This window comes from Ursus maritimus, unplaced genomic scaffold, assembly GCF_017311325.1.
Source record: "Ursus maritimus isolate PB19 unplaced genomic scaffold, ASM1731132v1 scaffold_31, whole genome shotgun sequence".
Classification (NCBI taxonomy): Eukaryota; Metazoa; Chordata; class Mammalia; order Carnivora; family Ursidae; genus Ursus; species Ursus maritimus.
The window spans coordinates 2,464,344-2,477,823 of NW_024425675.1; the positions used below are offsets into that span (position 1 = coordinate 2,464,344).

A 13,480-nucleotide genomic window follows, 5' to 3' on the forward strand; every position below is an offset into this window, starting at 1 on the left:
AAAAAAAAAAAAAAAAAAAAGACTATTTTTTAAAAATAATAAATAAAATAAAGTCAATGTATTTGAAGGTAAAAGTCATCTACAGAAGAGTAAAGCCAGTGCTTTCAATTTAAAATATATATCCTATTATTTTCAAGACTGTTTATTCTACTGATCAATATCCAACTGCTCTCTAGTACAACCTCCTAAACCCACTAAAACCAAGCCTATGCANTATATATATATATGGCACTAACACCTGTAAATCAGCCTCAGTTAGTCCAGACAGAATTCATCTATAAAGCATAAGAGAAAATTCATTGTAATCCTTCATTGTTCACTATGTATCTTATAGTTAAAACTGAAGAGATGTATCCAAGAATATGTTCCCCAAAATCTCACTTTCTATATCAAATATTAAACACAGTTGTACTAATCTATAAATTAATTGAGCAATATTTTAATCTTAAATAATAACCCTTATTAGGAGGACCAATTAGGAATCATCAGGTATCAAATATTTAAAAATAAAGACATATAAGATGAAGCAATAAAAAACGAAAACAGAAAGTCCATGAAGCACTATAAACTAACAGCAAGCAAAATACTGGCAGATATTTGGTTCCACAATTCTAAAAAACAGATAAAGATTGCTAAAAAGGGCATATTTAAAGTTATAAATGATTAATAGTAGTAGCAATATTCTTTTCATATGAAGGTTAAATATTTCCCCTGAAATCTTTTTTATATTATTTAGCAAACCATTTTCTTCTTTGACAGAAAAATAAATGTTATCCCAGTAGGTTCTAAATATATTAGGATTCAGTTTAATAAAATGCTAAGATAGCTATGTTTTAAAACAATAGGATCCACGCATTAGCACAACTTTCGAAGACTTCTAGGTTGAACTACTTTTAGAGGGGTAGAACTGTACTTGTTTGCTTACTCTGTTATTTTCTAGAACTTTTTTTTTAAAGATTTTATTTATTTATTTGACAGAGACAGCCAGTGAGAGAGGGAACACAAGCAGGGGGAGTGGGAGAGGGAGAAGCAGGCTCCCAGCGGAGGAGCCTGATGTGGGGCTCGATCCCATAACGCCGGGATCACGCCCTGAGCCAAAGGCAGGCGCTTAACGACTGCGCCACCCAGGCGCCTCCTATTTTCTAGAACTTTAATAGAACATCTACATCCTACTGCAATAACCCCTCAAAACACTGAAGTACAACAGTACAGTACTCTCTGTACAACACAGTAGGTAGACAGCCCATTACATACCTTCAAGAACTAAACATGAAGGAATATATTCATAAAATTATATTTACAATTATAGAAATACTGAGGCACAATGACCAAAGTTATTTAGGCATCCCTATGTGTCAAGAACATGTAAGATATACAAGTAGAAGAAAAAATGAAAAGAAAAAGGAAAAACATTTTAAAGGAATGCTATCATTGGTACCTGGGAAAGTGTTCTTAAAAGATGAGAGAAAACAAAGAGAAAGGGAAATACAGGCCAAATCTATCTAAATGAAAGATAAGACAAAGGCAGTTTCCTAATTATAATTAAAGTGTTCAATGAACTAACAAAGTTCTAAAATCTTAGTTGTATCCCATTTGCAAAGACAAACTACACTGCAAAGCAACTATATTTACCCTTGTAAAATTTTAAAAATAGAATACAGCTGCAAAAGGAAAAATTATTAGTTGTTTCTAGTCTTTATTTATAAATAGTTTTACAAAAAAGTCCTAGAAAATTTGTTTTCTTTTTAAAGCTAGATCTCTGAACGTCTCTGAAAGTAGCCAAAAGAAAACTTGAAAAATTCTACCCAGGTTTTTATAAAATATTGATAAGGACATTGTTCTGTTTTACATTAGGAACAAGCATAGCTTAAAGGCAAGGAAGGAAGAAAACAAAAACTCTGTCCACATCCTTATGTATGGTCTCCTTTCGAATGAGAAGGCCAGCATGCAACACAAGCTGGATGCAAATGTCCACTTCTGCCCTCCACTGCCTCACACGGTACCGGGGGGAAGATGAACACTTAGTTGAATGGCTGACCACTTCGGTACATTTTGTAATATTTTTTAGTATCATATATACACACATACACATATATACATTTATGGATACATGTCTACGTTTATATATATATTTCATTCACTTATCCATTAGTTTAACTTTTAACGCTCTAAGCAGAACTTTCAAAGGAACAGAAAAACATATCCACCTACCTTAGATTTGTCTTAATATATTTTTTCCTGCCACATTTGCTCATTATTAAGACATTTGTAATCAATGCTTTGTTCCTTCTCTGTTTTCTTCTTTATTTATCCTGCAGTAAAAATGACAGTTGAATTGAGAGATCACAAATTTTATTTAAAAAAAAAACTCTCCAAAAAAAAATAAAATCTCTCAAAACTACACCAGAAGAATACCCCCCAGAATACCCTAATTTCTATAAAACTGAAAAAACAGACTAGAAAGCTGAAAACTCTGTATTTTTTTCAATCTTACTTCTTTGCAATTTTCTTATCTTCTTGGAAAGAAAATTCAAAAACATATTTATCAGGTTATCTCCTAATAAAGAGAAAGCAGTGCTATCTGAATCATTTAATATACACCACATACTGCTCACAGTATCAGCTCTATTTTAAAATAATAATCACTTAATAAATGGAGTGAATTTATCATTTTCTTAAATTTCATTCTACTACAACAAATTTGTCAACCATTTTTTATTTATCTTAAATTCGAAATTGGCTTTAGTCAAAGAATTTTAACTCCAAACGAAATATTAACAGTTCCTTTAAAATCTCCTCCAATAGTCTACAGTCCACATAAAAAGCTGTTTTAGATACTCTTGCAATTAAACTCCATTTTTTTTTTTTACTAAAATCTGTTTGAAGTATATATTTGACAAACTGAATGAAGTAAAATTGGCAAAGAAAAAAGACAAAGGAACTGGGAGCCCTTAATTTACTGTAGAGATGGAAAGGACAAATGTGTGCAGCCCTAAGTGTCTTCTAAGCAACTTTGCCAGCAATGGTGGTACTTAGCCACAGACATACTGCTTTCAGGGTTTCCTTCTAAGTGGCTCCTCTAAAATCGTATCTTACCATCCTAGTCATTTTAAAACTGAGCCAGCAGGTTTGCTTAAGGGCTCTAGGACAATGGTTATTGCTACCATCTGTCCCCTATCTCCCAACATAGGGACAACGGGAGATGGTAGGACGCTTGAACCAGGCTACCTACAACATGAACAAAAAGCAAGGATGGTGCCATTCCTTTGGATTAAACCTTATTCTGTTATATTCCACTGGTGCTTTACATTGGGACATCTAATCTTCCATAAAAACTGCACAGCCTAGAGGGCAGGGACCAGCAGGAAGAGACATAATAAAATGTCCCCACTCTCCAGGAGATTGCAATTTAATGAAGGAGACAGATATTTAAACAAAGAACATTGATAATATTTTTTGAATAATAATGATCATGGCTCCACATAAAAAGAGAAGTAACTGCTAATTTCTATATTTCTATTGGAAATACCATTTTCTCTGTTTAATTTTTGAATGAGTAATAATTCTTACAGTCCAGAATTCAAAAAGTAGCAAAAGGTATGCACCGAAGTCCAGGAACAGCTACCCACTTGCTCTTCCCAGAGGCAATCAGCATTGAAGAAAGTACCAGCTTCTAGCCACCACAACAAGATGTCAAAAGGGAAAACGACTAGTCTCATACCAGAACAAGGACCATCAGACAAAACTGATTCTGACTCAGGCTTATCAAAGAATGATTGCATCCCATCAACTCTCTAAAAAGTCATCACGGATTGATTGCCTGCTTGCCAAATCTAAAACAATGCTTTCTAGTCCCTACCTGCCTTACATACCTACAGCATTTCCTACTCCCTAAATTTTCTGCTCTTTGAACTCTTTGGAACACCTTGTTCATGCTTTTCTTTCAAATTATCCAGTCCTTTGTCCTCGGTCTTCTTTGCCCACTCTTTAAAGGCTGGTATTCCCAGGCTTCCTGTCACAAAAATCTCCCCACACAGGCTCCCTAGGCTACTTCGTCCTCACTTGATCAGTCTCAGATTTCATCTGCAGTCTAGACTTCTCTCTCCTGGGCTCCAGCGCACAAGCATCTGCCTACTAGATATCTCTTAATGGTTTCCTCACAGATCCTCAAGCCCCAAATGTTCAAATCTAATCTCAAAGCCCTCACTCTCCATCTCTCCTCTTGCTGTACTCTTATCTCAGTGAGTGACATCAACACCGACTCAGCCACCCCATCTGGGAGTTCTCCTCTCCCTTCATTACCCACTTCCCTGTCCTCAATTCCTGAGGAGGGAATGTGGTCTAGTGGTAGCAATAGTGTGGGTATAAAAGCACTGGCATTGCAGCTGATCTGGGTATTACCCTGCCCTGAGTTCTATTGCTTATTAGCCATATGATCTCAGACAATTATAAAATTTTCCAAGCATTCTTTCCTGTCAAATGGAGATCTTTTTGTGAGGAGAAAATGTAATAATAAACATAAAATGTCTGTGCTTGGAATATAAGCAAGGACCACTACCTAACTCAGCCTCAATAATTTTATCTTCTGTCTTTTGGCTCTCCTCCATTCTCTCCATCATCTCTGACACTGCTTAAGTTCTGAAACTCATTATCTGACATGATTAAAACAATAACTACCTCCCTGTAAAGCAATTCGTCTCTCCCTGTAATAACTTCACCTCACTCAAACCTCTCTCAACCCCTCTTAATCTATTCCACTAGACCACAACACTCTGTTCAAAATGCAAATCCAAACATGCTATTTCCGTATTCGAAATCCGCCAACAGACCCCTTGCCTTAATAAATAGCAAAGTTCTGAGCACTATAGTTTGAGGTACTTGGTAGAGGCTTAATAAAGTTTATTGTAATTTTGAGGTATACCAATCCTCTCCATTACATTACTTTTCCAGGTTCAAAATTACCTTGTATAGGTTTGTAAAGCAGGAGATGCCATTTTACTAAAGTATAAACTGTGCATACTTTGAAAAACTCAACTGCTTTTTATACTATTGATCTCATCCCAAATCTGGTTTTAATGTCCTAGAACATGCTACTCTTTGGCGGACAAGGACTGACTTACGGTCCCCCACTCCCACTTACACAAACACCTGAATGGTTAAGAGCTCAAATGTCCCAATATGCTCTCATACTGAGCTTATTATGATATCCTACTTAGCCTAAAACATGCCCCTTGAATTCATATTTCATAATACGGTCTGAGGTTTTAATTTTTAAGCTGATCTCCTTACGCCTAAAATCACAAAGGATACTAATGTAATGTCCTGGATACCACCAATTTTCTATAAAAACATCTCTTTTAAGTCCTATCTAAGGAAACTTTCTCTTTTAGAGTGGAAAGGCATATCTTAGATTAGTTTATTATAGGCAAATAAGAGCTTGTACTAAGAGAGGAAAATGAGGTCAAAATTCTTTTGCCTATATGTGAATTTCTGTGCTGTATCTGGAGAAAATCCATTTATCATACTGGTAAAAATTTTCTATCATATATTAGGTTTGATTACCAAAATCACATGTGGCATTCACCTTATTCTTCATTGTGTGTTATTCTATTCATCCTCTGGCATACAGATACAATTAATTTCATTGCTATCAAGTATCCCTTAACATATATCTCTCTATAATAGGTACTTAAAATACATTGGGTAGGGGCGCCTGGGTGGCTCAGTTGGTTAAGCGTCTGCCTTCGACTCAGGTCATGATCCCAGGGTCCTGCGAACAAGCCCTGCATGGGGCTCCTTGCTCAGCAGGGAGCCTGCTTCTCCCTCTCCCTCTGCCTGCTGCTCCCCCTGCTTGTTCTCTCTGACAAATAAATAAATAAAATCTTAAAAAAAAAAGAATCAAACTTCTTGGGCAACTTTACTAGAATATAAAAGCTTACCTAGCCAACTTCCTCCTCCCCAACCACCTCTCTGTATGAACCAATGTTCTCCATTTCTTCTATAAAACCCACAGTATAGCTAATGCCTACAGTCATTCTCTAGTGTTCCCAAGAGCTTCTGTTTCTAACAGCTGTTAGTCATATTTATCACCTAGCTTGATTATGCCAGTTATACTTACTGTTGTAATTTTGGAATTCTGTTAAATAGCATGTTAAATTATTAAACAGATTAAAAAGATGAAAAAAGAGCTGCTTCTGTGAAAATAAAGTTGACTACTTTGGAAAGAGAATAAAGACAGGCTAGGCTGCTTTTTTTAAAAAAAATCCTGCTTTGGGGCTAGATATTACAGTTGGAAAGAACTATAAAATGTTGGAGAAATATGACAAATATGTAGAGTTCTTTACAAAGACACTTGCAAAACAACCTAAGTTCTTTCTCTACCTTCAAGAACCCAAAAATAGAAATTGTAAATTATGCATTGAGGTAGTTTTTGCAGGAAGGGGGAAAAAAAACAAAACAAAAAAACAGCCAAAAAACCATCCCATGTTGCAATTAGTACAGTCAAAATAAAAAGGAAAGAATGTGGAATAAAAGGTGATACGCCTGTCATGGAAGCAGGAAGAGAGAGAGACCACAGAAAAGTATATCTATTTCTCTGGTTCTGGAATGATGCAAGGTATTAGTTCCTTGGGAAAGTAGATCTTCACAGGTTAATCATAATTTAAATAACAATAGCGAGTAGGGTTTGAAAGATAAGGGAAGAACATGAAGTGCATATAGAGCTGGTTCTTTTCAGTCACATCAATGAAAAACTAGAGAGAAGTTAATTCCAAAGAGCCAAATACCTGAAGTTGGTAAGGAATGAGCCTAAGCTTACTACGCATTTTAGGCAAAGGAGATGAGTACAGGAGAAACAAAGTGGGAGAGTGGTGACAGGAAATTACACCACTTTTAAAGTTTTGTAATCATTGTGAAACAAAGTTATAATAACTTTCAAATAACATTCTTTACAATTTTGCGTAAAAACAGAAGTAGCCAGGAACAGTACTTATAATTGACACACTTGCAAATAATGTCTTTAATATTTTAAACATGAATCATACAGAAAATCAGATGGCTTTCTAATACAGATTCGAGGCCACTCCAATTTAATTGCTTCAGATACCTATTACTTAAGAAACCTTAACTCTTTATAAAGTCACCAAAGGATTAACTATTTCAGCATCCCTTTCTCAATTCATTCCCCACCTGGCACCTGCTTTTGGCTATTTCAGTCAATGAACAGCAAAATTGGCTGGTAAAGAGGAAATGAAAAATAAAATTCAAATAATCATGGCCAATCGCCACCTCTCCAAATACCACCTTCTCCACCACCACCACTTCATGGAAGGAAACAAAATTTAAAATCTTCTGATGGTTATTTGCTTGACTGGAGTCACTGCTAGGTTTTCCTGTTCAATATTTGATTTCATTACTGAACTTTAAGTACATTTAAAAACACTTATCTACACAAAGTACAACTCTAGTGACTATTAACTAGTAAATCTGGAAAAGAGTAGATAAGACACTTGAATTAGCTAAAGTTCAGAGAAATGAATTTCAACATTATTATACTTACCTAGATTGGTCCCATTTTGTGTATATGAACAAAACTGCTACTTTTCTAAGTCTAGAAACATGCTTAAATAGGTTAATTTTAACATCTCCATCAATCTTAAAAGGAGTGAAAGCATCCCAACTGTCCATATACAGTATCACAGGTCTTTATGCATGATTCAGTTTCTCCAATACCTGAGCTAGAAGCTTTCATCGTATCAATGCTAGAATATAAATTCCACTTTAAAGCATTTCAAACCAAAAAAATTATTTTTGTGCTATCAATGAAAAAACTTGAGGTTATTTGAGATTATGAACAAAACTGTATGACATGACTTAGGATGGTCTAATTTTAAGTCTGCTGTGTTAAAAAAAAAAAAGCATTAGGAAGATAACTTTGAAAAACCTGGTTTTGGGAAATTCTCAAATTATCAGAATCACACAAGCTCCATTGTTAGGATTTCACGTGACTTTGATATTTAATGGGTCTGGCTGTATCACTACTGTTCAGAAAATACGCCTGAAGATGCTTCCCATTTTGGGAGAACTGGGTACTTCAAAAGAGCCTCACAGAAGAGCTGCTAGTAAGGTTTTCTATGAGGCAAGTATCCTCCTTTACCAGTGAGACAGTTATTCCATCAGTCCTTAACCAAAACTCCCACATAACTTACTAGCCTATGTTTTTCCTCAAAATGGTTTTATATACCCCTTGCCAACAATCTCCTCTAACACTCCTGGGAAAGCCAATCAAAAGATGTGCAAGATTAAAAAAAAAAAAAAAAAAGATGTGCAAGATAGATATTGAACTTTTTAAACTTTGCTGTAACGGAATTATACCAAGACAACTCAAGTTGTCTTCATGAGTAGAATCAAGATAAAATCCCACTAGTGTTATCCTAAGTTTTCCTTTTCATTCCCCCTTATTCTCTACTGGATATCCTAAAGCAGCAGAAAAAGAAAACCCACAAGTGAAAGGATTTACTCTTACAGTGTCCTCTTTATTATATAGTTCTCATGGTAGAAAGTATTTTTAAAACCTTAAATATTCTTTAAAAGGAAATTAACAAAATGTTTTAAAATGTTTATTTCTACCTGTGTGTGATGGATAAAAAACATTTCCCCTAAAATTTTTATTTTTATGATCTATCTGTATTGATAACATTAAAATTGCATTCAATGTACAACAACTCTTCTCAGAGTTGACTTTTACATATGGAATCTACTAGTTCAATAAAGTAGAAATACTTAACAGAATTCAGCCATTTCAGGCTTATTTCCTTAATGACCAATGTTGACTGCTTGTCAAAATATCAGTGGTTCAGCTGTGAAGTGTTTACATTGTTTAGTTTTACTTTTAAAAGTCTATCTAAATGGAACGGGACATTTGAGTGCTTTCCAATGGACTATTACGTCAACAATAAACCTGGCTCAATTTTCTGGCCCAATATTAACTTGCAGAGAATATTAAGTTAGGGAAAACAAACCAGAAATATATGTACATATTGGTCAGGCTTCAGTTAGGATTCCTTATGTGTGTTAATAACCTGAAACTCTTCCCTACTTTTCATGGAATTCTAAAAAAGATTTCACATTTTAATCATGAAATAACTTGCCTCAGTAGGAAACTAAAGTGGTCTATGGAGTCTGGAGTTTCTTGAATTCATCAGTAGAAGCAAATTTCATTAACCTTCCAGGACAAAGCAAAAACAAAGACTGAAGAGCTCCTCTGTGTTTATACATTCAATGAAAATTTATTCATATACTCTTACAAGATATGTACACAAAACATCAGTGTGATTACAACTTCACACTCACCAAAATGATTCAAGGTTGATCAGCAAGTCATTGGGAAAGCATCTGGGTACACTGATCTATTTACAGATTCATACCAAAAATGTTTGTGTAATTATCAACACTTAATATGACAATGCTTTAAGTGTTCACTCATTCAGAATCAAACCCATATAAATATCTTTCTAAAAGTTGTATGTGGATCGTAAACAGTTCTTTAAACATTTTTTTAATACTTAGCTTTTATTGGACAAAACACTGTTTACAATTTAACTTCCTTGGGAGAAAAAAAGTTCAAAAATTTAAAAAGTATGAAGGGAAAGCAGCTTGTTATCCAAAACCAGGATCAAGACTAGGAGAAAAACATGGTGCCCAAAGGAAAAAAACAGAGAACATGAATTATTAATGTAATCTAATACAATTTTCATACCGGACCTCTATCGCTGTGCATCTAGGTTTATATTTATTTGAAGGGAAGTTGGCTGCACTCTCATCAGCCCGCCAAATTAGGCTTGAAAGGAAGAAATTTTAAGATGTCACATAGCTAAGAGGTTCTGTTAAAAGGGGCTCTCTCAGTTTTAGTCAGACTTTCAGGCTGATCCTGTAAGTCAAAACTGCGGAAAATCTGATCGTAAGCTGACAGCTGCTTTACTCAGTGCAGTGCAGGAAACGTCTCAGCGATTTTAAAGTTAGGGATCTGGTGTCCGTGAAACAGGCAGCAGGATAAAGAATTACGTTGAATAATGTTTCTACTCCCTATTCAGCATGCTCTGGGCACCTTGCAAGGTGAGTTCTAAAAAGGCACAAATCAAAAGTAAAGAACAAGAAAAACTGCAATTTCTATCAGCTGTCACGGTTTTGTTCCTTCTTCGAAGCTATTATAAAAGTCTTCGCACTATTTCATCAGCTCTGTCGTGTCTGGGGACTAAAGTGACTCAACACCGGTGTCCCCGACTCATGTTTCGGAGAAATGGGTTAACGCTGATTTCTATCTAAACGGAGTACATAAAATTGAGACAAAGGTGCTACTAATTGTCGGCTGTGGTAAATAAAACCAACGTCCTTACTTCTCGTTTCCTTTTCTTCTCCAAGAGGGAGGACCACACTCATCAGAGCAATAAGGCTTTTTCCGAAAGACTTGTCCAACGTGTACCAAGTTCAAAAGCAGTCAGGGAGGGCTGAGACAACAGAGGGGCCGGCTGCCCGCTGGGGAGAGCTCTGCCACTAACCCGAAGAAATCCCGGAGCGGACCGGGAGACCCGAGCGGCCGCCGAGCCGCCGGGAGGCCCCGGGACCAGCGCCCCCGGCCGCGCTGCTCCCGCTCTCCCCGCCGTCCCCTCGGCCCCGGAGCCCCCGCGCCCCCGCCCCGGTACCCCGAAGCCCCCGACCCGTCGACCCGGCTCCGCTCCGCCTCCTGCCTCCGCCTCCTGCCTCCGCCTCCTGCGCCGCGTCGCCGGCTCCGAGGTCTCTGGGTCCGGGGCCGGCGCGCCACTTACCCGCCGCGATGGGATTTACGTAGCGGACCTCGTCACTGATTACGGACGGGAGGAGGTGGAGACGGGGAGCCCGACCGCCGCTCAGGAGCGGCGCCGCCGCCCAGCAACCCGGCGCCGGCGCCGGCGGCGGCCCCACGTCGCCCCCACGTCAGCTCTGATGCGGCAGCCGCGGCCTCCCCGCCGAGCCGGGACCAAAAGTAGCGCAGCAGCCGACGGAACCGCGTCCTCGCGCCCCGCCCTCCCCTCCCCCACTCCGCGACTGCCTCCCAGGGGACGCCCGGCGGAAAAAAATCCAAGCTCGAACTCTGCCCCCTGCCGGCCGCCAGCGGGAGTGCAGCGCTGACAATCCAACAATTAAATGGAACGGGGGGAGGGGGGAGGGGAAATGAGAGGCCATAGGGCGGGGCCTAAGTGGTGGGGAGGAGGGGCAAGGCGTGGCCTCAGCGTGGAGAGGAGGAACAGGGCAGGGGGCGGGGCCGGGAGGAGGAACTGGGCTGCTGGGGGAGGAAGATCAGTGGGGCGGCCCGGAAACCGGAAGCTGCGCGCGCGCCGGAAGGCTAGTTAGCTGCAAACAAAGCTAACGGCGGTCGCTGGGGCTTCTTCCTCGAGAGGTCGCTTATTCTCTAGACTGCCTGCTAGGGGGGCTCCAATCCCAGCCCAAGCTGAGGTCCCCGAGCTTTAGGGTCCTTCCCGGCCAAAGGCGCACCCTGCGGATCCCCGGGGCTGCCGAGCGGACCCCTGGAGCATCCCCACTCCCGCGCTCCTGCAGCGTCTGCCATCCTGAAAAATGGTTGTAGGACCCGGTATCCCGCTGGACTTCAGCCTTTAGGGCAGTCCAACTGGCTGTCCTTGTTCCCAGCCTACTGCCGCCTCCCCAGGGACTTTGTGCATCAGGGTCGTGGAGAAACAGCGATTGTTTCCACTTGGAGATGTGACAGAGGAAAGGAAGGCTTTTGGTGACAAGCAAAAATCCCTGCCTCTGAAAGAGGAGAGTTTTAATTTTCATCCAGTGGGAACCGAGGGCTTTCCAGTAAGAGGAACGTTTCTGACCCGCTGTACACTAGGAACTCATTTCTGCATACTCAGAACGTACTAAATTGTAAGGCTTGAGTAAGCCCTCCCACAGGGAGGCTTTGTAGCCTAAAGGTTAGCCTCTTTACGTTCAGGAAAAACGAATTCGAACAATGATTACAACCCAACTTTATAGTACTCAGGAATGTGTCATGCAGGAAACCAATGCGAAGGACACCACTTGAAAAGTTGCTGAAAAAAATAAAAACATTATCAACAGTGCAGGTAGAGAAGGGAAGCTTTGTGAAATATTAGAATCCTTGTAGAGTGGGAGAAAATTCTGAACTCTCTTCAGTCCCTGATTTTAGCCAACCTGAACGACTTCCGGCTATAATGCACACTAGCAGAGATAAGAGAACAAACATCTGATAAGTTCAGTTCCCCCTTTCACATAAGCAGAATTCTGAAGTCCCTCCTTGCAATATAGTAGACGATGCCCATCTCCACTGCATGTAAATATTGATTTAATGAGGAACATTAACAAGTTAACAAAATTAAATTTTTTTAAAAAACCAAGTCCTTTTCCTGTATGTGGTTAGACAGGGCTAGCAAAGAATATTTGTGTGTAAATAATACAGCTCATTTTAGGTCAGGAAAAAAGGGGTCATTAGAAGGGAAGAGAATAAAAAAGGATTATCAAACACTCAAAATCTTACCATTCACTGTGGTCAAGGTTGACCAGTGCAGGATGAATAGATCTCTAGCTACAAGAATGGAGTGGAAATTGTGATCATCGGCCTTCCCCAAAACATTGTTCTCCACCTACTTGTTTGTTGCTAAATTTCTTTATAGTACACATTCTTTACATAGATAAAATCTATTAGATAAAGGACTTAAGATGTAAGTGGTAAATCAACATACACTAAGATGTAAATATCAAATCCTTCTTGAGAGTAGGGGAAGAGTACCTGGGGTCTGAAGAGAAAGGGCAGACATAGCAGCAGGAAAGGTACATGCAATTTCCTATTGCTGCTATGACAAATTACCACAAACTTAGTTACTTAACACATATTTATTATCTGACAGTCCTATAGGCCAAAAGTCTAATACACATCACATGGGACTAAAATCAAGGGGTTGTCGGCTCCAGGGAAGAGTCCATTTCCTTGCATTTTTCATCTTCTAGAGGCCAACCACATTCCTTGGTTGATGGCCCTTTTCCTCCGTCTTCAAAGCCAGCAGCACTTGGTTGAGTCTTTCTCATGCTGCCATCTCTATGATTCTGTCTCTCTCTTCCCTCTTTTACTTATTAGAAACTTGTGATTACATTGGGCCCACTCTGATAATCCAGGATAATCTTCCCATATCAAAATCAGCTGATTAGCAACCTTAATTCTATCTGTAACCTTAATTTCCCTTTGCCATGTAATCTGACATATTCATAGGTCACAGGGATTAGGATGTGGATATCTCTGGGGGTGGGGACATCATGCTGCCTACCCATAGTAAAGGATTCTAAAATAAACTTGAGCTCTGAGGACAAATCACCTGCCTCTCGGGGGTATCCCTTGCAAATAATTCAAACATTTGATTAGAAATGCCAGTAACTGATGTTTCGCTTTCTCATTACCTATGATAGAGATAGA

At 39.1% G+C, this 13,480-nt stretch overlaps 1 protein-coding gene across 10 annotated transcripts in view; it reads right to left on the reverse strand.

The window, feature by feature from the left end:
• Positions 1-11,057, reverse strand: part of CREM (cAMP responsive element modulator) — a 69,324-nt gene extending 58,267 nt beyond the window's left edge. Inside the window, exons 1-3 of one of the 10 annotated variants that reach the window (XM_040645244.1) lie at positions 10,824-11,044; positions 9,150-9,223; positions 2,212-2,312 (exon numbers count right to left, since the gene is read on the reverse strand). In XM_040645244.1, the coding sequence (XP_040501178.1) occupies positions 2,212-2,255 (44 nt within the window). In that variant the 5' untranslated portion in view covers positions 2,256-2,312; positions 9,150-9,223; positions 10,824-11,044. Of the gene's footprint in view, positions 1-2,211; positions 2,313-9,149; positions 9,224-10,394; positions 10,601-10,823 lie in introns of those variants that run through there. The other 9 variants (XM_008683923.2, XM_040645243.1, XM_040645246.1 and 6 more) reach the window with 9 other exon arrangements.
• Positions 11,058-13,480: the final 2,423 nt, after the last annotated feature.